The 24285-nt window shown below is 42.3% G+C and overlaps 1 protein-coding gene across 7 annotated transcripts in view; it reads left to right on the plus strand.

Moving 5' to 3' along the window:
- The first annotated feature begins 19127 nt into the window (after window positions 1–19127).
- Window positions 19128–24285, plus strand: part of MARCHF6 (membrane associated ring-CH-type finger 6) — a 51172-nt gene continuing 46014 nt past the window's right edge. For 4 of the 7 annotated variants that reach the window (XM_074899506.1, XM_074899508.1, XM_074899509.1 and 1 more), the window contains exons 1-2: window positions 19172–19199; window positions 23973–24072. In XM_074899506.1, coding sequence (XP_074755607.1) covers window positions 19181–19199; window positions 23973–24072 — 119 coding nt within the window. In that variant the 5' untranslated portion in view covers window positions 19172–19180. Of the gene's footprint in view, window positions 19200–23972; window positions 24073–24285 lie in introns of all 7 variants that reach the window. The other 3 variants (XM_074899507.1, XM_074899511.1, XM_074899512.1) reach the window with 1 other exon arrangement.

Below are 24285 nucleotides of genomic sequence, written 5' to 3' on the forward strand. Positions count from 1 at the left end.
GTATATACATTATGACTGTCTCCATTTCATCATTTCTACATCAGCCTATTACTTTTGTTTGGGTTGTAACATGTACTTCAGGAAACTGTCTAGTCATCAGGCAAGAGTAGCAAATTCTAGTGAAAATGTATACCTTCCTCAACTCTCTTCCACAGCAGCAGAGAACTAGGTTTCACTGAGTAATTGGAAATTTCACCTGGACAATATGGACACCATTTGGAACCATGGTGCCAGCAGAATGAAGAACAGAAAGTCGATGCCACAGAGACTCACCGCTTGCTTATGCCTACACTATACTCCCAGCTTGCATGATTCACACAGGCTCAATAATTTTATATGCATTTAAACTACCTTATACCCAAGATAATCAGCCTTCCCAATGTATAGCACAGAGACACTATTCTTCCTCATCCTCTCCCAACCTTGGGGCTGCTGTCACCAGATCTGGCAGGGCCAGCACTGAGTTTGAACAAATATGCTTGATTACAACCATAACCCCTGGCTGATAGAGTGTGGTGTAGAGATACAGGAACTGGGCAAGTGTAGTTTTACCAATAGAATCAAGCAGCTTCAGAAATAGCCATGAAGCGGATGATCTCACATCATGAGTAATCCCCTGTGCTGATAACTGAGAGCTGATTACGTTTGCTAATTGTTCTCAACATCTGAATGTCAGGGTTGGTGCTAGGAAGCATATTGTCTGATCTTCAGAAGTAAAATCTCCATTTTGGCATCATATGAAAGTGGAAGTTGTAACATGCATGGGAGAGTATCTCCTAGTTTAAGCCCCCCCTAACAGTCCTGCAAATGCTTGAGAGATGTCTGTTCATGCAAAAGTGCTTCCTACCTCTTTTTTTTTTTTAACCTAAGATGAATGAGCTTGTTGAATTGCAAGAGGCTGCCTGGAGAATTCACAGGCGCTCCCAAAGACAGCTAACATCAGTGGCTTCTGAGATAGCAGCCACAGTCTTACTCCATCCACTAAGGTCTTTTGTTCAGAAGTGCACAACCTATGATGTCCCCTTCACGGAAGTAGTGTTTAGGAGGCATTAAGCTTTGCAATAGTTGTAAAACAGCCTACTCCCTATCTGTTGGATGCTGCCCAGAAATCATTTCTTTGGCCTATCTTGATTCATACTAGCCAACTGGCTCTCCTCCAGGCATCAGGCTGTGGAGAACGTTAGTAAATAGTCAGCCACACCTGAACTGCTTAGAAGTCTTTGATGGGATCCTGTTCAGTCAGAAGCTTTATTTGTTCCCGCCTGCTTTGTCCCACGCAACATGGTGTGGCAAAGCAATGAGCCAGGATATTTCCTACCTGTCCTGTCTCACCTCATTCCCTCTTCCCACCAACTTCGCCATGACACTTTTCCTTTTCCTGCTTTCCCCATGACATGGTTCCAAGCAGGCAGCATCTCGCCTTTACGCCCTGCTCCTCATCGCTGAGTTCCAACACAGAGGAGATACAGGGCCTGGTGGGAAGCTAGGAACAGGGGAAAAACTGACTGCTGCTAACAGGGAAAAAAGACTGATATCCACGAGTCTGCTGTCATCCTGCTCATTAAGAAAAGTACTTCTTATAGCTTCTCCTTCTCACCAGTGGTCCTGCTCTTCCTTGGATGTCTTGATACTGTAAGCCATTCAGCTTTCATGCAGGTAACATAAAAACTGAGGAGAGTTATTTACAATTATCACAAGGTAAAGGTGGGCTCCCTTGGTGGTAGGACAGACCTGAACTACTACATTTTTAGGAAGCAACAAATTACATGGTTTAATCATGCTGAGTCTTAATTTTCAATAGAAAAAACCAAATCCCTACTTGCAAGGTGAGGCTAAAAGTCTTTAAACAACAATCAAGGTTAAACAGGGACAAAGACAGTCCTAAGGATAATCCCCATTTCTCAGAAAGTGAGTATGAGCACGTGATCTCAACGTGCTGTGCTGTTTGGCAGGACCTTGGACTAGTGGTGCCAAGATGTGACATCTCTGCCCTTTTCCTGGATCCAGTGATAACATTTTAAACTCCAGCAATGATTTATTTCAATGGTAAGTGTTCCAATGGACCAAAGAAGGAAAAGAATGGGAATTCATTACCATAAGGGCAAAAGAAATTCTTATGGTCCTTTAATGTGATCTTGCTACTGATGGACATAAAATGGTTATCAGTGTCCTTAGAACTATTGCTGTGCCACAGCTTGCAGCAAAGACTCAAAATGAAATCTAGTCTTTTCCAAAGTTGACACCCTTTATCTCCACCTTATCTGCTCCCTAAAACTTGTCTTTGTGCATTTTTTTACTGAAACCAAAATAAAAGTCTCTCTTTAAAGGTGTATTTTTTTTCTGAATATTTCATACCTTTTCAAAGAGCTATATTTAATTGCTTAGCAATTTCAGATTTCTCCCTTTCAAAACAGTTAAAAGTAGTTAGCCTTTCTCTGCTGCCAATTCAGTCTTTGTGGACCAGTTTGCCATCACATACCTGGAGTACAGGATCCTGTTTTAGCCCAGCTCGCTGCTTCTGCTCAGTGAGATACCAGCTAGATTTCTCTGAACACAAAAAGAAGAAAACCAGTTCTGCTGACAGTTTTGCTCCTGCTGCTGCCCATCCAGTTTCCAGGTCCTCTTCACCTCTTCTGCAGACTTTGGGATTGGGAGGTGAGGAGGAGAGGCTTAGCACAGGAGTCATCCCTACCGGAAGGCGTGGCGACAGATCAGGCAGAGAGGCAGGGTGCAACAGGCTCCACATCAGTTGCCTTTTTTTGCTCTACCCTTTATTTATTTATTATTTAAGGAGTTTAGAAAGCAAGATGCACATAAACACTATACTGCACTTTTTTTTTTTCATCTCGCTAAATATGTGTGATTCCTAACAAAATAGAGAAGTTGAAACAAGGCTGCTGAATCTTATTGTCAGCACACTTAAGTTTTCTGGGAAAATTTCCCCTCCAGACTTGTACACTGTAAAGCAAATGATGTGTGTGATACAGCCATTTAAGACACTGCAATATCTTTGGACCTCAGCATTTAGAGATGAGACATTTAGCATCAGTGGTGCATTTGCTGATGCATTGTTAGATTCAAAGATGCATTTTCTTATAGTATATTCATGCACTATTACTGTCCATAATAAATGTCTTCAATGAACTTTCTGTCAAATTACGACGAATCTGTCCTGGAAAACTTGCAGCATAAAAAAATTATAGAAGTCTCCCTAGCACACAGTTTAAACATATTACAGCCACACCCACAAGTATTCTCAACAAGTCCAAAAGTGTTCCAGGTTATGTTTGATTAGACTTGCTTTCAGCAAGTTATAAACATTTGAGTCTGAGCTGGTTGTTATTGATGGTGACTTGTTGAAATTTTCCATTCCTATTTTCATACTGGCCTTATATACAAGGAACATTAGCCTAGCCCTCAGGCTGATGCCTACTATAGTTTTAATTTTCTCTGTGTGTGCACATGGTGTGTGTGCATTTTGAGGGGGGAGGAATGAGAGAGACAAAAGAGCTCAAAGAAAATGGCAATGTCATTTCAAGTCAAAGATCAAAGACATCTTGATCCTAAGTGTATATGACAAATAAATCCCACAGTCACTCTGTAGATCCTCAGCAGTACTCTGTGTGGCAGTGACCACTGTGTAATCTAAGGACTATATGAAACAGGTGATGGTTTGATTCAGTTCACCTAACCTCAGACATTTACAATGAGGATGTCTGTATGTCAGCAAGGTGTCTACACTCCCACAATTGTCATCAAGATTTAGGGTATGATTCACGCTCTATGGGTGTCTTCTTTAGAATGAAATGGATAGTCCCCTAGCTGCCACCAACTGTGCTGATCCTGGAGTTTAATGGCAGCCTACCCACCTAGTGCAGGTGTAGATTCCTGTGCTGAGTGCATCATCAGTCAGGAAAGGTGAGTCCTACCTCTGAGTGCTGTGGGAGCTACACACAGCTCAGAATTAAGGTTTGTCATGACCAGACATAGGATGTTTGTCCTGTCTTACCTGTCAGTAGCTTTGCACATCAGGATTGTATAAGAAACCATTAAAAAGATTACTTGTGTTGCAAGGGAGGGAGTGGGCAGACTTCACTGAAAAGATCTGGTTTATACTTTGATATTAATAGCATCTTGCTTGAGCTTGCCTAACCCGACCTGGGTGGGCCTGCTGTACTCAGATCCGCAAGACTGTCTTCCTACCTTGCCCCCCCCAGGACTTGTGTCTGTCCAAGGTGTGGTTCCCTGTGGTACAGATTGGGCCAGCAGAACCAGACATCTGATCCCACATGCATCTCATGACTGTAAATCCTGTCTTCATGTCCAAAATCCCTAATTGGGGGTGGTTAGGGTGAAAGGAGAGCAAAGGACTCGCTCTGCTGTAATGCAAGCCTTTGCCTGCACATTATGATTATGTTTGAACTGCAAACCCTGAATCATTTAGATCTCCCATACTTGACGAGACTGTCTCTTCCTCCATAAAATATAATCTCTTCTGTAATGAACTCAGGATTATGGAGTTTATTGAACATATATATTTCCTACAGTCTCAAGCAACTTATATATTTATTTTTTTAAGGCTGCTGTGAATATCTCTATTTTTAGGTTTTGGGGTATTTTTTTTTAAAAAAAGGAAGACAGCCAAGGGTTAGGATGAGCACAACAGATTCACTTGTTCAAACACACAGTGGTCAAATTTCTCCTTCACCTGAAAGACACATACGGGTTTTTTTGGTTTGTTTTTTTTTTATTCCTGAAGATTTGCACCAATACTCCTCCAATTGCTCCTCCTGGTTGTATAGAAATGGGCGTGGAGTAAAACCCCTGAGTAAATCCTCACAGCTGTTGGCTGCATTTTTAGCTGTATGTTAGCATAAGTAACAAGATCCTAGGAAATGCAAGCCTGCTGTCCTGAGGCAAAATAGAAAGATATTTTCTCCCAGACAACTACTGGAAGAAAGGCAAGTACTCTGCTGGCATCTAGTGCAGAAGTGAGAGTCCAATGGAGAGGCCAATGGACAGGCTTAAACATGCCCAATTTGCTATCACCTGGTACAGTATTTGGAGTGCTGCTGGTAGCAACAGACTTGTCAGAAACTTGAAATCGTTACAAATGTTTTATTTATGTTGTGAAAAACCTGTTTAAAGCACCTACGATGAGTGCTCCACTCACAGCCTAGAAGCTGCAGACAAGGCAAGAGGGGTGGTGAGGCTCCCCTCTTGTGTTGCACCGCTCCTGCCAACGATAGCAGCCTTGTTAAGGGGTTACCACCGCTGAGGGTACCTGGTGAGAAACCAGCAGAGAGGCTCTCTGGGAAGGGTTAGCAGAGAGACATGGTGGGATGGGGTCAGAACAGCGCAGCTCTGCAGGGCCAGCTGTAATGCCAGTGAGTACCCAGCACATGACATGAGAGCAAGAGGCATCCCTTGGGACATGGGTGGCTACAGGAGGGGAGCACAGCTAGTCCCTCTCACACAAATTCACTGAAAAGAGAGAACCTAACTAGTGGGCTTGTAATTTGCAGCTGGGTTTGTGACTTTTGTTTCTGTATGTTATTCCGATTTCTCTCCCTTCATCCAGTGAAAGGCTGTGTACTTAAACTTATCTACAGAGTCGTCCCTTGGGAGTGAGGAAATAAAGTTTAACAAATCAGATTTCATTTTCCATGTTTCTGGCTTCAGTCTCTAGTCAGTGTTTGAATAAGACCCTTGGAAACTGAGCCAGCTCTTGTTATTGCCTGTCAAGGCCTGGCAGGAGGTTTACATGTACAGCTACTTTCACTGTCATCAGTGAAAAACTAGTCTCACACTTACAATTTGTTCTTTGTCATTTACCTAGCATTGTACTCTGGAGTTCATGGCTGCCTTTGCCTGGAGCATTGAAAGAAATCTCCAGGAATTCTCTGATTTAGTTAGTACTGAGCCATATCCCTGCTCTTTCCCATGTTTTCCGCCGTGTCTAAGAAGAAAGGATCCGAAGTTTCTCCTGTGTGGGAGTGACCTTATCTGCTTCATCTGGTGCAGCGCTGGTGTTCCCTGCACTGAGCAAAGCACCCGCTGTTCCTCACAGAGCACCAGAACCCAGGCCAGGGCTACTGCTGCTTCTTTGTTAGTAATCTTTGCATCTCTCTCCATGCTCCCACTCCCCTGTGCTTTTACTTGCTGCTAAAAAATAACAGACTGAATCTGCCATCATCTCTCCCCTTTGGCTATCTCCCCCTTGCATCCGCCCCTTTTCCTGGCTTTCCACTTCCTCTCTGCTCTCTCATCTTCCCATCCTTTGCATTACATCTCCGTAAGTTATTCGAAGCCACCAGTGTCAACTGGCTTCTGGTTGTCCCTTTTAATGTCCTTCCGAGTGTCCCGTCTTCCCTCTGAGTAGGCAAGGATCAGCTCTTGGAGCATACAACTGTTTTTCTCCCCAAAAAGTAGGGCTCTGACCACAGGGACAGAAGGATGATCTGCAAAAAAAAATGTTTTCAGTAGGTATGTTGCTGATTTGCTTGTTGGCATGTAGAACTGGTTGACTCAACAGCTTCTGGGTTTCTCATGACTGGTTTGGATTAATTTTTACCTAAAATAAACTGTGAATGCTTAGTCTCAGATTACCTATTTTTGCTGAAAGAGCTTGTGCGATTTCAGAGGGTGTGTTTTGTGAACTTTATAGAAAAAGGGTGGAGTATAACTTTAATTACTCCAAAGCAATAACTGGAAAACTATTTTAATGATGCAGATGACATGCAAAGAGGCATATTAAAATTACCTAACACTGTCCAGGTGTTTCTAGGTTATTCAGTAGCTCATCACTTTATTAAAAAACACTTTTTGTTGAATTTCAGTACAAGGCACATGATTCCAAATATTACAAATAATAATGAATTAATAGTAAGATATAGGGAAAATAGTAAATTTTGGAGCAATGTCTCAAAAATTGGTACCCAGGATCAGAGGCATCATTGTTGTTGCACTGAACACTATAAATAGAGACATGAGCAAGGCAACAGAATTAAGATCACATGGAAATTACGATTACATGGATAATTGCATGGATTAAGGGCTTATTTCCTTATCTAAAAACCTGAACATCTATTTTCTGCATGACTTAAGAATATCTCTATTATATTTTCTTACCAAATATTTTGTCTTCTCTAAAACTACAAAAATTTGGAATCCAGAAATGACTAAAAAGTGCTTTTCCTTTCAGTTATACACTATTCAGACTCTTACCTTCAAGGATTAATTCATTCCACATATTTAGTCATTGAAAGCTGAATTTTGTATGCAGAATTTTCCCCGTAAAATGTTGATTTAAAAATACATATATTTGGTCTGTTTTGCCTCAGGGCACAAGTTCTATTTCTTTTTTCTTTGGTCATTTTTTTTTTCTTTTTCTTGGTATGAGTTGTCCTGTCAAACAAAACTCACCTAATGCTTTTTTTTTTTTTTTTTTTTTTTTCAGGAACTTTTGGGCATTAATCAGCTGGAAGGGGGTAATTTTGTTTGTTTGTAATTGAGGCTGTGTTTGCACTAAGATATAAACACAATTTCATTCTTCACTACAAGTAAGTTGCCTTCAACAAAAAGCTGCACCTTGTACCAGTAGAATTTACCCCACTTTTCAGAAGAGGAAACTTGCATGAGTAGAAATCTGGCTTTTCCTCTGTAAATTCCCAGTGTGCACTTGAACAATTTGATTTGGCTGAGATTTTCCAAGAGATCTTTTTTAAAGCCAAGAGGACCCCAAACTTTCCACTTACATATGATAAGACCTGTAGGCTAAACATCTTCTAGATGAACATTTAGGGGTTTCTTCCTAACTGGAAAAGGGGGAAATGTTTGCTACTGTCACTGATCAATCAACAATTCTGGAAAAAAATATTACGCTGAATCAGTGTTTTAAACTCCAAAATTTTAAACTGAGTGCCAGGAAAAAAACCCATTCTTCCCATGTTTGCTCGACTTTAAAAGGGCTGTTTTGCAAACATGTCTACGCATTACTAATCTTGGACTGGATCCAGGCAGCTTTGGACTGTATCCCACAAAGAAATACAGACTCCCAAGTGCAACATCAAAGCAGCAAGTTTAAGGAAAAGTAAACATAAGAGCTTCTAATTATATTACAAGGTAATTACCACACATAAATCAATTCAGAACAGTCAAGGTACTTTATTAAATATATTTGCAGAGAGCACCTGTTCTTACTCTTTTTCTAAAGCAAAATAATGAACTTTGGCCTAGCAGAAAGAAATTACATTTCAGTGTAATCCTGCAAATAGTTGAGTCTATGCTGGGAGTGAGTATACCTACCCTACAGTCTGTGCTAGTTTAACAAAATCAGTTTCTAAGGGTCCCTGAGCGTATGGTGGAGTAAACACATACTGGAGGGTCTCAAGAGAAAGGGTCCAGGCAGGGAAGGGGCCAGGCCATGCCATGTCTGTTGCCCCCATGCTGCCCAGGGCAGGCACAGGCATACACACATGCCACATGCATTACGTGTGGAAGGGAATGCTTGGGTCAAGGAGGCCAGCCAGACTGCTGTCACTGCCCATCCTACCTGGTTCAGAGAGGACATCTACTGCGTAGGCCGTCAAAGGTGGAGGTGTGGAAGATGTCTCCCCGTGCCCACCTGGACATCTGCCGCTGCCCACCTGGACAGTTAAAAGTTTTGCAAAGGCTATTTGTGCGGAAGCAGCCATGCCAACGAAGAGTGAACTTCCAAGCTCGCTCTTCCACAGCTAGTTTGTAAACTAGTAAGTTTCAGACTGAAGGTTTCAGCAAGGAAGAAGCATGAGCTTAAGCAGAAAACTTTAAGGCTTTATGAGATTTGCTCTTAAGGGCTGATATTAGCACCTCCACTCCTGACAGTTTCCAGCATACTGCTTCCTTCTGGTCTGAAATGGACCTCAGTTGCCTGACAGACCCACAACGAGATCTCAAAGACCTGACAAGTTATGGGCTGTAAGGCAAAAAGCTTAGGGCCACCTTATTTGAGCCTTCACAAGGTTCCTCTCTAAGGTGCTTTGATTTTCCTTTTTTTCCCCAGGAAGCTGTAGAGATGATGGCCTGTCTGCACTTGACACAGCAGCCACCATGGAATAGGCCCCTTCTAGAGCCCTCTCTTGAGCAGCTGCTCAGACCTCAGGCCAAGCTTGTCTGTTCGTTACAGCCTGTTCTCCTGGTTCAGGAGGAAAAAACAACTCAAACCTGAAGCGCTTCCCCAGCAAGCTGGAATCAAATACCCAGTCACCTGCCTCTCATCAAAGAGACCAACAGTCTGTACCACAGCTTATTAGCTTCCCCAGATCTCCCGGCTTGCTTCTAAGTTTGCTTGGGAAGCTGAGATCCATTTTTTTGAGTGCTTTCACCAAGCCAGACTCCAGTGGGTTTCCTTTCCTCCTAGAGCAAACCTTCCCATAAGCCCAGATACAAACAAAAAACAAGTTCCACAGCGTGCGGATGATCTTCCAGCTTGTTATCTGGATAAAGAGGTGGAGGGAAAAAAGGGAAATTAGCCATCTTCTCCACAGAAGGAATTCACAGTTTGTCTCTACCATCACATAATCTTTCTCATGAGAGAGTGATAGATTGACATTAATAGGATAGTATTTGTCTGGACGTCCGTAAAAAAATAAAACTGTCATATAAAGGAGATAGAAATCATACCAGTGGAGGAAGTCTTAGATAGGCTGGTCCTGAAAGAAGAACCCAGGACTTTCTATCCAAGACATATATCCTCAGTGTGGCCTTGAAGATTTAAAATAAATACGCTAGGTCAGAAATCCATATCCAAGCTACGGCTCCACCACCGCATTCATGAAGAGACTGCCATATCGACATGGATACTTCTTACCCTCTGTCTTCTCTGAGAGATCCTGCCTTCGTTCAGCCACTTATATTTTCACGTGAGCAGAAACCAGAAGCCTGATTCCACTTGTTCCAGCCCGATACCAGTATACTCAGATATTCCAACATTCCCTCTCTGGTTTTAAGCAGAAATTGGTGCCTGCTGATGATCTCTTCCCTTGAAATTTCTTCAGAAGTGGCACCAAAACTGAATTTTGATCATGTCGATTTTTCTGACATATTTATCCTAGAAAAAAACATAGCCAGCTCATTTCAATTCCTCAGAGTCAAAACCCACAATTTAGCTGAGCACCACCATTTCCGTATATTATGCAACAATCATAATAAGTTCTTTCCTGTGAGAAAAGACATAAATGCCAATATTTTCATACTTAAAGCTCTGAGAGCTAGATGAATTCCCAGGGACAACTACATATTATGTTAGTTGAAAGCAAACAGTGAGCATGGCATGACTCAGAAGAACAGCAATGAAACTGCACATTCCTCAGTGAACTTGTGAATTAAGCAAATAGAAAGCCAGAAACTAAACAACAGACTCCTGCCTTGCCATTTGTAATTAAGGCTCTTCATTACCATTCAAGATGCTTTTTTAATATAGGTTGGTTAAAAGCCTTGTTTTATGTTTTCTGCTTTGATGAGATAAAAAGGTTTTGTGAAGTTTGGGAAACAACTGGTTTCCCTAAATGCAAACTAGATTCTGCACGTTTCACCTGGGTACAGTTCGGAGTAATTTTTGATGTGTTTATGTTAATCTTTCAGGCAGCTGAACTACTGCAGTCATGTTGCTTACTCCTGGAAACCTCCCAGAGAATCTGCAGACTTCAAAGGCTCTTAGGAATTCTTCATATTCTTTGGATACAGTATCTTTTTGAGGAACTCTTCTTTCTGTGATCTCCCAACCGCAGCTGAAAGCTAACAATTATAACCTCCTTATCACACTTGTAACTTTCTTTTCTCTTATACTAAATGGCTTTCCATTTATCTTAAATATAAATTTTACAAAGAATTTTTTTTTTTCTGAAAACAAGAAATGTATGTTTTTTCCAGCTTGCTGTCTCCAGATTTTTTTTTTTTTTTAAAAAAAAGAACATGACTGAGATGCTGAAGAAGCCAAGCTCAAGCCAACTTCTGAAGAGCCAAGCCAATACACGTCCCAGTCCTACAATGCACACCACTTTCCCAAGGCCCCACTCACTTTATTCCCTGGACTCCAGGCATGACTTTGATTTGTCCATGGAACGCAACACTAAATACATGTGGCAATTTTGTAAGTACAATGGATTTAGGATGGACATCCAGGTGAGTGAAAATTTGTATCTTCCAGCTTCCAACTTTCATTAAAATATGGTCATATTAAATAACTGAAAATGAGTAGGCAAAGAATGTTATTGAGTGTCTGTGATTATATGAGATACTAAAGTGTAGGACATTAGTCAATACCTTTGAGAAATTGACAGAGATCGATATAGCAATTGGAATATAACAGGTAGGGAAAGTGTGATGGAAAAATAGATGTTAGAGTCACTGAACTGTAATTAGATTTTACTAAATGGTTTGTTGCTCTGTATATTATGAGTTTCCAAAACCAGAAAGAGGTCTTTAATTCTTTCTTCTCATGCATCTTTCAGAGGCAATCTAAATTCAACCCTTTTTTGGTCATGATAGCTGATCTGGAATTGATTCTCCATCCAAAATCTACAAGCTAATCCGAAGTATACTACAGGTCCAAGAACATTTCGTATATAATCATGAAAGATCTATTAACATAAATACATCAACATATTTAACATAAGCATGCATTTTCAAAACCCAATTTTGGACTGCAGTGAGAAAACCTAAAGCAGAAAACAAAGTGCAAACTCTCTTTGCTGTACAGATTTCCAATTCACCTACATACACAGAACCCCATTGCTCAGAAAAACTAGATAGCTCTGGGTCCCTCCTCTCTTGACCTACTTGGACTTTCTCCTATAATCGCAAGATAAAGGCTGCTGGTGAGAACACATCAATTCACACACACATCATGCTGCTCAGTAGGACTGTGCTGACATGCTGCCAGACTAGATCCAATCCTTTATGGCCAGGCTCATACAACAGGCTCCTCACGTGAAACCATTTGGTGTGTCAGTGCTGAAGCACTCCCACACCCCATCCCTGCCCCCTGCCTCCTTCCTGGTGGGGAACTAAAGCCTCTCTCTTTCCTCTTGACTTTGGACTGCTTGATACTGCCAACAAGGACATTTTAGCAGGTAGTATTTTGCACAGAATTTCCTAGACTTGAACTAAAAAATCATTGAATGTTATTGGGGTGAGAGTGACCCCTACCCTGGGCTCTCATCGTTAAGGTAAGGTTAGATACTCCTAGAGTGTTCTTCCCACCTCACCCTGTGCAGAGAGACGAGGCCCAGTCCCTGGGGCGGGAGCTGGGACTGCTCCTGGCTGGGACTCAAGGAGTCGCACTTTCTGCAGCTGACTGGAGGCAGAGACCACCAGACACTGGCACATCATCCTGGTGCTCCTGGAGGAAGTGCTAAATCTCCAGATCTTTCTCCCCAACCACCTCCAGCCCCGGGTGAGCACAGGTAATGACTGACCCAGCTCAAGGGGTTCTGGCAGTCGTGGGATGTGATCCAGGGTTAACCTGGTGAAGATACAGCAAGATAGGGCAGCCTGAAGCAGGACAGTAGATCAGAAGCCCCTGGTGACTCACTCTTGCTGTTGCTGCTGATGCTGCCAGTGCTGGCAAGGTGCAGGGCAGCTGTGCAGGATGCTGCTTCTGATGTTGAAGGCTTCAGACACCTGGAAATGCCCTGGGGCCTCTCAGGTAATAGGCTTAATCAGGTGGCAGCATGCGAGGCAATGTGTTTCCCAACATCAGCAACTGCTCGTTTCACCGCCCATCAGATTTCCAGATGGCTCCAGCTGGGTGCATAACTACCTCGGTCCCTGCCTGGCTGGCCCACTGCTGGCCCTAGAGATGCTCCATCTCCTCTGCCACCCTCTTCTCAAAGTTGCTAAACCACCTTCTGGGGCTGGAGCAGAGGTGACCTCTTGTGGCACCCATAGAGCTGCCACCTCTCTGGATCTGCTTGTGCTCCTGCTCCTGGCCTCCAGGTCTCTGTTGCCATCAGGCTCTTTCACTGCACGTTCTATAATCCTCCTGTGGACTGAGATTGGGCTGACTGACCTGTAGCTCCCTGGATTCTCTTTCTTCATCTTGAAGATGGCTGTGACACTTGCCTCTGCCTATTACCAGTTCCTGACTTCATCTAGTCTCTCTCCCCCTCTCCTCTCAGTCACCTGTACACACACCCCTCCTGACTTGCCAGACTCATCTTGGCCATGCTATTCACCATAATCCTTTCTACCATGCTTTGCATCTGTACAGCTCCTGGCTGTTCTTCCCACACCCCTGAACAATAGGACCCTGGTACAGAGGAGAAAGTTTATTTGCCCAGCTTCAGCTTATCCCCATCAGGAGTGAGATTGAAGGAGGAAAAGGGAGTTGCCCATGAGCCTTTGCTTTCCTTGAAGCTACTGTGAGGTTCAGGCCTCCCGGAGAACCTCCTGCCCTTTCCTGTATAAAATTCTCCCCTGCCCTTCCACAGAAGCAGGATCAGGAACTGACTCGGGGGACCAGGAGTATGTAAGGAAAGCAGAGATAATGCATATCCTCAAGAGGTTATAAATAACTTGGAAGACCTCTGCTTTCCCTCCTGGTAGAAAATCAGTGACAGAAGAGGAGAAAGGAGGAAGGGAATCAAACTTGAGGATCCAGGGAAAAATGAAAAAGAAGGGAAACCCCATTTGCTAACCTGAATATGAAAGTCCTGACTGGAAAATTTTGTACAGGTTTCTGGCAGCAATTTGTGTTCTCAGGATTCATCTGATAATGAATCAGAAAATACAGGCTCTCAGAAGACTCTTCTAAAGTATGGATAAACTAGACAGACACTTCTAAGGTAGACACTTTCCCAGATGTTCTGCTTTGCAAAGGATGGATTCCAAACAGACTGTTCTCAGGAGCTGAACGGGGACGTTGGGCTGAGCTGCTCAGGTACTCTTCAGACCCTCTGAGGGCAAGGTTGTGGGAAAGAAATGCCATGCACTACCATTTCTGTGTGTTTCATCATCCTTGTGAGATGACTCTTTCTTTAGCACCTTTAGCACCAGGGCTGAGGCCCTGGCAGAGGCCCATCTGACATCATGACTGCATTTAAAAAAATGAGTATAACAAAATATTTAATTGATCCAATAAGAGGAGTCAAGAAAATGTAGATTTTGAGTAGTAAATGTGTTTGATTTTCCATTTCAGTCAGCCAGCTGAAAATCTACTTCACTGAAACAAGCATTTTAATCTCTTCTTTAGACATCAGTGGTTTCTTCACTATATTCACTGACCTCTCATTGAAGGTCATAAACACAGCAAATACGTTATTGCCATCAGAAAGCAAGCAAAAACTGGGGTTTATGCCCAAATTCTCAGTGTGCAAGCTACAGTGAAGTGAAAGTTTCTACAGAAATCAGACAACCTCATAAAATAGAGGTCACTGACTCTGATCAACCTGTAGTAACTCTGACCTTTAGACCATAGCTCACTTCTCCCTGGCCATCCTTTTTCCTTTTGCTGCAAATGTTTCAGAAAAAGTAATGACAAGTCATTAAAAATCTAAGTCCTTCTGTATTTCTCTCCTAGTCAGTGCAGCAGAAGCACAGGCAGAAACATAGAAAGTATCTGTGGTGACTATGTGGAACATTCTCCACAACAGACACGTTTTCTTTTTTGGCAAAGCTCACAGTTTTAAATGAAGTAGAACTGAACCCTGCCCTAAGGAGTTCAATTTAATTTGGTTGGCAATCATAACCTCCAATCACATCTGGAAGGTAAAAAAAAAAAAGTCTTCTGGAAAAGTAAGATTGCTCCTGCTAAATATTGAGGATAATCCCTAACTGGTGTCATCTGTAAGGATATTTTCACAGATTTTTAAAGACACGAGAACCAACATGTCCTCAGAAGGACCTATAAGCAGTTGCTTGACAATGGTAATATGTTTCACACCACACCCTCTATTACCAATGAGAACAAGGAGAGTATGCAAAAATATCAAAACCAAAAACATTCTAATCTAATGACACAAATATCTAACTCTCTAAAAGATTCACTTGAAGTTGATGGAAGTGTCTTAGGTAAAGAACTGTATGCCTCAAATGATACTACAGTTATTAGGAATGGGATATTCCAGAAGACAAATACAGTCCTTTTTTTTTTTCTTTTTTTTTTTTTTAACCCAGGAGCCCTTCACCAAGCAACAGCATGACAGCAGAATCCCAACCAAGTTGAAAGGACCTATGTTTAAACAGAAAATCCACTGTAATTAATACATGTGAAGAGATCCCTGCTGTGTTTAAACAGTGTCATTTGGTGATACACATTCTGCAGATCTTGAGAAGAATCATGAAGTTCTGAAAATATTTCCTTAATGCATGGAAATGGATAAGTGTCAATCATCCAAGTATTACCTAGCTTCTTGAAATCTAAACATATATAAACAGCCTTGATTTTCTTCTCAGTCAAACCTATTACACAGTGATTTCTCCTGTAATATCATTTTAGACTAGGTAGTTTACACTCTAGCCAAACCTCACCTCTTAATGAAAATGCTAGAGGGCATAGTTTATTTTTTGGTTGAAATGTTAATAATCCATAGGAAAAACACCAGTGCACAGCCAAGCATCTAAGAAATATTTTCTAAAATAAGCAGATCTAGACCCTATATCATGGCTTTGTCTGATGGTGCTGAGCCATTATGTCCATCCCTACATTTATTTTCGGTGAAGTACTGCTACACATTTTATAGCATACAACAGGTGTGCAAAACATGAATCACAAGTCACATTTTCATTCAGAAAGGTTGATTCCTCAGGAAGGTTGATTCCTCAGGAAGCTACTAATCATAGCCTAGGCTCGGTAAGAAGCGAACATCAGCTTAAAGGAAACACACGGGTCCATACTAAGGCTTTAGAGTCTGTATTTAGCATCAATACAACAGTTTGGGCCACCCTCCTGGAGCAGCAGTAAACTTTGTTGCAGACATAGTATATCTGAGACTACTCTTTGTCTCTGTGTCAGGAATCCGCTGGCACAGCAGCTATCTGCTGGTTAGAAGCAGCTTTATGAGATGGCATGGCAAAATGTCCAGTCACCAGGAAACGCATCCTCTAAAGGCCCTGCAGTGCAAAGGGAAGATCCAGGGTGGCCGTGGCTTTCACCGTGTGTTTTTGTACTCCACAGACTTTCGTGCTTTCTGGTTGTGCCAGGCTAATTTTCTGTAGGCCAAACTTTGTGCTACATGCCAGAGCTCCTGCTCTAACAGTTTCTCTCCTGCCATGGAAGCTCTAGACCTCCCTAGTGGTGGTGCATCAGTTGTTTGAGAAATAGATACATGTTTACCCCAAATACTGCCTGATTTTTTAAGACACAGTGGCATCCATTCAGTTTTCCGTAAATTAATCCATTATGTTTTCCACATCTCTGTAACTTGCTGTTTATAACCAGCTGAACCATTTTTGTGGTGAGAGTCAGGCACTCACAGCTGAGGAAAAGAACTAGGGCAGCACTGAAATAAATCAAACAACTGATTAAGAAAATAAATGCATTTTGAAATGTTCAGCTAAAGAAAAACTGATAAGCATTAGCTTTTTTCTGTTTGGCTTTTTCAAAATAATTGTAAAAGTGTAAGGGAATAATTTTTATGAAGTCATTTTAAAATGGGAGAAAAGATAGAAATGTCATATGCTGGATAGTTCAACAGTACAAAAGCTGGATGGTTTAAATTTTGCAGTATTTACTTTGTATTCTCTTAAGAGAACTTTGGAAAAAAAAAAAAAGACAATATATTTTCTAAGCATTTAAAAGTTACAAAACTAAAATGTTTTACCAAAATAAAACCGTGTTCAAAAGAATCTAGTATTTTTTCTGCTCCTCCCACCCACTCTAAATATGCTCTTCCTTTTGCCATAAACTTCTGTGATTTGTGGTTACATCTATTACTGTCTTCAGTTTCCACCTGTAAAATGTCCTTATTTCCTCTGTTATCTAGACAGTAACTTCTTTGGAGCAGATACTTTTTTTTCCAGTATGTTTGTCCAGTGCCTGTTGGCACTAATTCTTGACCTTGATGACAGTCAGAAGCTAATAATAACATCTTCCTTTGTACCAAAGATTAAGAACTACTTAAGACATGGGTATTTCTGAGGTGAAGAAGACCTAACGTATTAACAAATAGATGAGGATTAATAATATGATCACCAAAAACACCAAGAAGGCCGAGAGAGACTTAATTTAATTCAGTTTACAACAAATGATTCAATTTTTTTTCTTTTCTGTTGAAAATATAATGGCCTGCCTTCAACTCACGTTTACTGGTAAGCTGTTGTGTAGCCCATGCTGAAACACTGAGCAAGAACAAAATTTTGGGATTAATTCTCTCTCAATGCTGAGAAGATGGTATACATGTAAAGTTTGTTAGGCAATTTAAATGGCTGACTAGATAGATCCAGACAGGAATGAAATTATTCACTGGCAATATATAGCAACTCATTTCAAAAGCTTTCATCTAATTTAAAAAAGCCTACCATGAAAGACTGAAATGGGAAAATTATATACATTAATCCTGCCATGGTCTTTTGAATGTGAAAGCTAATTTAGAAAGTTTTATATGACATTTAATTTATATTTATTACAGCAGAATAACAACAATGGTTACATGTTTGGGAAATAAAGAGTGGGAATTACAAATGCACTTGAAAACCGAAGGGCCCCATTTCTTGTTTTCTTCGTCTGTTTTTTTCATCAATTTTCCTTTGTTCAGACAAATTGAATATACTGACATTTCTCATATCCTCAGTACTATGCTGGCACTTTTTTAATATGCCAGAATAATTTGCCAAGGGGAAAACAAGCTTACTTTTACAATAAACTTTTTTTAAGTTAAAAGTGGAAGCTTTTTTACCCTGCCTTTCTGAGAGGGAGGACATGGAAGAGGTGAATATGATAGCATAGCCCATGTAGTTTATTGCAGCACTTTAATTATACACTTACTGGAGAGCCACACCAAGCCTTCATATTTTCCTGATATATTTTGCTTACACTGGCCAGTATCATATACCCTACCAGCTTGAAGAAGGTAAGCTTAAAGGCACTAATGTGGTTAAAATTGAGGAAGAAAGAGTTGTAAATTGTAACTTAGGCATGTGCCATCTCTGCATTTTAAGTCCAGACTTGAACTACCATCCACTTCTACTGCTGATGGCCGAAGGTTTAATGCAAAGGATTTAATGACTGGTTGGACACAAAGGGTCATATGGTAAAGAGAGCTGAAAGTTGCTACGACTTGTTGATCAACTAAAGGGGTTAAAATTGCTGCCACAATGGAAGACTAGAATAATACGCACATGCATTTCATCACTATAGAATTTCTCTTTACCCTTAATAAAATGAACTTGTTTTCTTCCTTAATAAGATTCTTGTCCACTCACCAGAGTGACACCCGATAACTCTGTGCACCCTGCAGACTACAAAGATTTAATGAATGCTGTCCCACCTACTTAGGCCAGCAAGACCTGAAAACATAAATGATTAAATTAAAAGAGATTTATGTGTTTTACTGAAGAGTTTAATAGTTCTGTTGAAAATTTCAGGCTTGGGAAGGAGAGCTGGGCTTTGAAGAAGCGCATAGTTTAACGGCTTCCCCCGGGGAGGCGGGGGGCTGTTCCCCAAGAAAACCTGCGGCCTGCGCTTTCCCGATCCCTGAAACACTGACCCTGCCGAAAGCTCGGCCGACTTCAAGTACGAATGCGACGTTTGGGGTAGAATTTAGGTTCGGTTTTAGCTCTATTTTGTCTGAATTCCGTGCTCTTCCCGGCACCGCCGCTTCCCAGAGCACGGACGCGTCCCTCCGCCGCGCCAGGCGCCGCCGTGGCTACCAACCCTCCTCTCCCGCTCGCCTTGTGCCGCCCTGACTCGCTTCCGCCCGCAGAGGCAGGGCCAGGCGCTGCCGGAGGGGGGCAGTCACGGAGCAGCTGCCGTCGGGCCACCTGCACGCCCGCCGCCCGCCGCCCCCGGCCCCGCACGGTGCCCCGCTGCCGGGCCTCCCGGCCCCGCCACCGCCACCAGGCGGCGCCCGCGGCGAGGGCGGCGCTCTAGCCCTGCCGGCTCGGTGGTGCGGTCTCTACGGTGCCCGCACCGCTTCCCCGCGCGGCCCCGCCCCCCGCGGTCACACCACCCGCTCGGCCGGCGCTGCGTCAGCCACACAAGATGGAGACCGCCGAGGAAGGTACGGCGCTCGCTCCGCCGACGACACCCCCCCACAGCCCCCCCTTCCCCGGCCCAGCGGGGGCTCTGCCCGCGCTGCCGCGAAGGGTGAAGGCGGGGAGGGGGCGCGTCACCGAGCCCGGCAGCCGCTGCGCGGGCCGGGGGCTGTTTATGCCCGACGGGGCTTCGCTTACCGGGGCGGCAGGTGCCCGGGCCGCCCCCTTCCCCCCCGCGCCCCTCCTCTGCTGGGCCCGCCGGGCGGGAGGGGGGGGGGGGACACGGGACACGCGGGCGGGCGGGCGCGCGCGCGGGCGGGCGCGCGCGCGCGCGGGCTGGTGCGCACGCGGGTGCCCCTTACATAACCGCGGCCCTTGGGAGCCACGCGCGGCCTGGCGGTGGGGAGGGTGGTGCCGCGGGAACACCCCGCCGCGGCCCCGGCCCTTACCGGCGCTCGGCCCGCCGCCTCGGGCGGCCGGCACTCGCCGCAGGCTTCCGCCGGCCGCGTTCCTTTGCGGCTGGGGCTTCGCGCGGGGCGGGGGGGGGCTCGGGGGCGAGTTAGAGGTTTTGTGAGAGGAAATGCCGGCGCGGGAGGCAGAAGCCGGGGCTGCCCCGAGTCGCGCAGATTTCGTGGCCGGACCCGCTTTTCTCGTGGCCGGCAGACGCTGTCATACCCGCGGCTGTAACTTCGCGTGTTTTAAATTTCCACTCTCGGCTGAATAGTAACAGCAGGTTTAGCTGCTGCTTTTGCAAGGTTAACTTTGTACGCTGGAAAATCTACGTGAAAAATTGAAATAGTAAAATGATGCAGGAGCTGACGTGTTGCTCTGTCTCTTCCACAAGAGAAACCCAGTAACTTTCCTCATTTTAAAAAAGTTGACAAAGAGATCATAGCCATGGTGGTTTAATGTGTAGTTTCTTTTTATAAGGGTATTGCTTTACTTGAGGTCAGATGTGGGTATGTTTTGTCAGCACTTTTGCTCTGCTCAGATAATGTTCGGGAACTATGTAGCTCAAGCTGATAATGCAGAATTTTCATAAACCAGGACTTCATGTTGTAGCGTAAACCAAAATAAATAGAGGATGTGTGTTGTGCTATGTTTCTTGCAGTATTTGGGTTTTGTTTGTCATCTTAAGCAGTAACTACAAATACACATTGCAGTAGTGAGTCAGTTCCAAGGAAAGTGTTTTGTGTCTTGGCTTTTGTTACTTTGGCATCATTTTCAATGTAGCTTTTTATCTAGTGGCACTTGATTTTCCAGTTTGAGAGGATTAAAAAGAAAAAAAAAAAGCTGGGAAAACACGAAACACCAGATGAAATGACAGCACCTTTGTAGAAATGTCCCTTGGGTTGTGCTGTAGACATCTTTAGTATCTGTGAAAGCAGACGGTTTATCAAAATATTGGTATTTTTAAGATCTAACAACTTCTAAAATTACTTGCTGCAGTGCTGTCGTGCCTCTGCAGACCAGCACTTACACTGATGAAGTTAACGTAGTGAAACTTTGATTGCTTGACCTCTGGTTGCCCAGAAAACTAGATTATTGTAAACTGTGAAGCGGATACCTGGAAATGACCAGCTGAGTAGGTAATTTTTGAACGACCACTTCAGTAGTTGATTAAATCCCTCTCTGTGGATTTAATTGAAACAACATAGTTGATGAGTTGTTACAGGCTGTGAACGGTGGTAGTCTTTGATCTGACCTGCTTTTACAGGACTTAAGTTGGTGAAGGGAGAGACAAGGAAGAGAAAGAAGAGGGGGATGTTAATTACATCCTAAGGCATTGTCTTCTTTACCTAAATCTTCATGTTAAACTCTACACTTGGAATTTGGACTTTTCTGGGTTTCTATATAAACACAAACACATATACATGTGACCTTATATATTATATTGTAGTTTTATCAATATTACCCTCAAAAGCTCTGAGTAGTGGGATGAAAGTAACTAGTCTATATACTCACTTTCCATAAATACCACTAGAATGTTACAACTTCTACAGTTTCAAACTATTGGAATTTCCCACTATTGGAATTCCACAACACTTGCCAGAATGCTGAAGAGACTTCCCAAGGTTAGAAAGCTGTAAACACTAGGAGCAGGAAAGACCGCTAGTGCCTTAAGGGAGATGAAGTCCATGCTCTAACATTATCTTGTGCCTGAACTTTTGCTACAGTGTCAAGTGGACTTTCCTAACTATTGCTAGCCCACTAACAGTAGTACAGCCATTTGATTTCTGGTGGGTTTCTGCTTGACTGAATTATACTGTGGAGCTAGAAAACTTTACTGGGTGGTGAGAGGTCAGGTAAGAGGCAGTTTAGGGTAATAACTGTCAGACCTAAGTGGCAGCTTCCTTGCCTTGGAATGAATGTGAAAAATTGCTTCTCTGTAGAACCCAAATGCACCAGATACCAGGTTTTGATATATCTGTTTCTTTCTAGTTAAATCAGCTACATAACATAATCTTTACTTTTGGATACTACAGTGATGAACATCCAGTTAGAGAGGTGATAGGCAGAGAATCATTCCCAGGGGGAACAAAAAAGGACTGCATTACCCAAGGTCATTCTTTCCAAAACACACACATGAAGAATGGGGTGCAGAGTGTATGAGCAAGTGGAAAAATAGCATCTGTTACACAGTGGAATTCCCTCTGAATGTGACAGTAGGTCATAAGGTGCATATCTTTACATGTACTTCATCGGGGTTTATTGATTTGAAGCGATCGACTACTTAACAGTCCAGATTGTTGCACTCATATGTTTGTTTGGATTTATAAAACAAGCGGGAATAGCTAGAAATTCTCATAGCCTTTGAAAAAATATAATTGAGATTTACCTTGTTTTAGTAACTTAAACAAGGAAATCCTTTTTCAAATAAAGAATTTATTTGTTTTCAGTAAAGCAAATTATGTCTTTTTTTCCCCAGCAGTCTTGAGAATAAGTGAACAGTCTGCTGTGAAAGCCAATGGACCATTAATGAGTGGGTTCAGAGAGCTATGGGGGTCTTTCAGAGAACAGTGTGCTTTTAACTTGCTTTCTTTGGTGCCAGAGAGCATTCTTAAAGCAGCGGTTTCACGTCCTGTCTCTTGTGCTGGCTCTAGCGCTTGTCTGACCCTTTGTGAGGCTGATTCAATGTACAAAGTTGTCAATTTACTGTAGTGAAATAGCTCGGCTTGGAAGAGTGCCGCAGGAAGGTGGGCATGCCACAGCTAGTGGGTAGGTCCTGCCCGTCAGTTGAAGAGACCTGTCCTGTGCAGCTACCTGGAAGTACTCTCTAGGATAGAAGAATCACTTGTTAGGTGAAGTAGCACTTCTGGTTGTTCTTGTTGGTGGAAAACCCAGGGGCTCTTGATGTTTGCAGTGATATGTCGTTGCTCAATATGGCTGTGACAGAAGTACTTTCTATGTCTCTCTGTAGCGTCACTGATGTGGTACTGAATGTGTGTTTCTGTTAATTCTATGGTTTTGGCCTGCCTGAGTGAATTCAAGCCCTTCTTTTATAGATAGAAAATTGTTTTTTCTTGGGAATCATTTGAATTCTATGCTTTGTGCGTAGAAACTGTTCTAATACTGAGCAAACTATAGATATGGTCTTATTGTGACTTCTACAGAAAAAAGTATTTTACTGTTTTGTATCTTTTAGAACATTGTGTAGACAAACGTTGACTTTTGGAAATTTCAACTAAGAACAGAGATAGGTGATTCAAACTTGAAATTGCGTATTTTGAGTCCTCTTACATCAGTACTTTAAGCTGCTATTTTTTTAGCAAAGATCTCTGATGTGTATCTGTTACACTCTTGCAGACTTGCTGGATATTGTCGATTAGAGAAATAATTAACAAAAGAGAAAATCCTAAACTTAAGTCTTCTATAGAAATGGGCATTTTATGTTCATTTCTTTAATAGAATTAAAAGGAGGAGTAAAGGGAAGATACCACGCATCTGTCAGTAAGCAAATAAAATACTTAATTTTTATTTATATCTAGTTGTGTGTTTAAGTGATCTGGATAACTGAATGGTATTGAAATAGATATCTGTTCTTTGGAGGGAGAGATTTATGCGCACTTCTTTGTCCACGAAACATCCTGCAATCTTCAGTTGTAAGAAAATGTCAAAAATAGACAATAAAGAAGGTGCAGGACCTATGGATTTAAACTGAAATAAGAAACAGAAAATGTCTTTCTTCTTGTGGCTGGACTGTAGACTGCTAAATTGATGGCCTTATTCCACTCAGGTAGCAAACTCACAAAATACCTATTTCTGTTTATGATGTGTTTGTTTCCCTTTCATCAAGAACACCAAGGAATACCCATGTTAGGTTCAAGAGTAGCAAAGGTTGTGTTCAGGTCATTGTTAAACATTAGTAAATTGCTTCTGCTCAGCCTCTGTTTAACTTGTTCAAATCTCAGATGGACTTTTTCCATTTCTAAGTGTTCACTTTCAGGAGGATTATCCTAAACAATCTGTATGTTGTTTTACTGGTAACTTTTTTAGGCAAAGAACACCTCTGCATATCGTCTTACTGTGTCTTATTTCCTAGAAATCTTAAAAATATAATTAGACATGGTTTGTGTTTCTTACAATGTGATCGGGCAGATAACATTCTTGTTGCTTTTTCTGGTGATCTGTCTAGTCTTTCATGTCTTGCATGAGATGAAATCTGTCTTTCATCCTCTTTCAATTGATTTTGGCTTCATTTTGCTACATAGCAAAGTTTCTAGAATTTAATTGTATAATTTGTGTTGTAAATTTGAGTTCTTTAAGCAGTAGTGTAATAAGCTTTGTGTCCTTGTCAGCAGATATATGCAGAGTCTGTCGGTCTGAAGGAACTCCTGAGAAACCCCTCTATCATCCATGTGTGTGTACTGGCAGTATTAAATTTATCCATCAGGAATGGTGAGTTCTGTGTTTGTGAGTTTTTAAATTTTTTTAATATAACGCATTAACATGTCTCTAAAAACAGTATGTCCTAAGTCTTCAGGTTAACTAGTAAGTAATCCAGTTTTCAGTGGAAACGTCTTGGGGATTTTGATGTTTTTTACATGATGGTTCATTACACTTCACAAATAATTAATTATGAAAAGTACTGTTAATTGTTTGTGTTTAGGA

Source organism: Athene noctua, chromosome 2 (genome assembly GCF_965140245.1).
Source record: "Athene noctua chromosome 2, bAthNoc1.hap1.1, whole genome shotgun sequence".
NCBI lineage: Eukaryota > Metazoa > Chordata > Aves > Strigiformes > Strigidae > Athene > Athene noctua.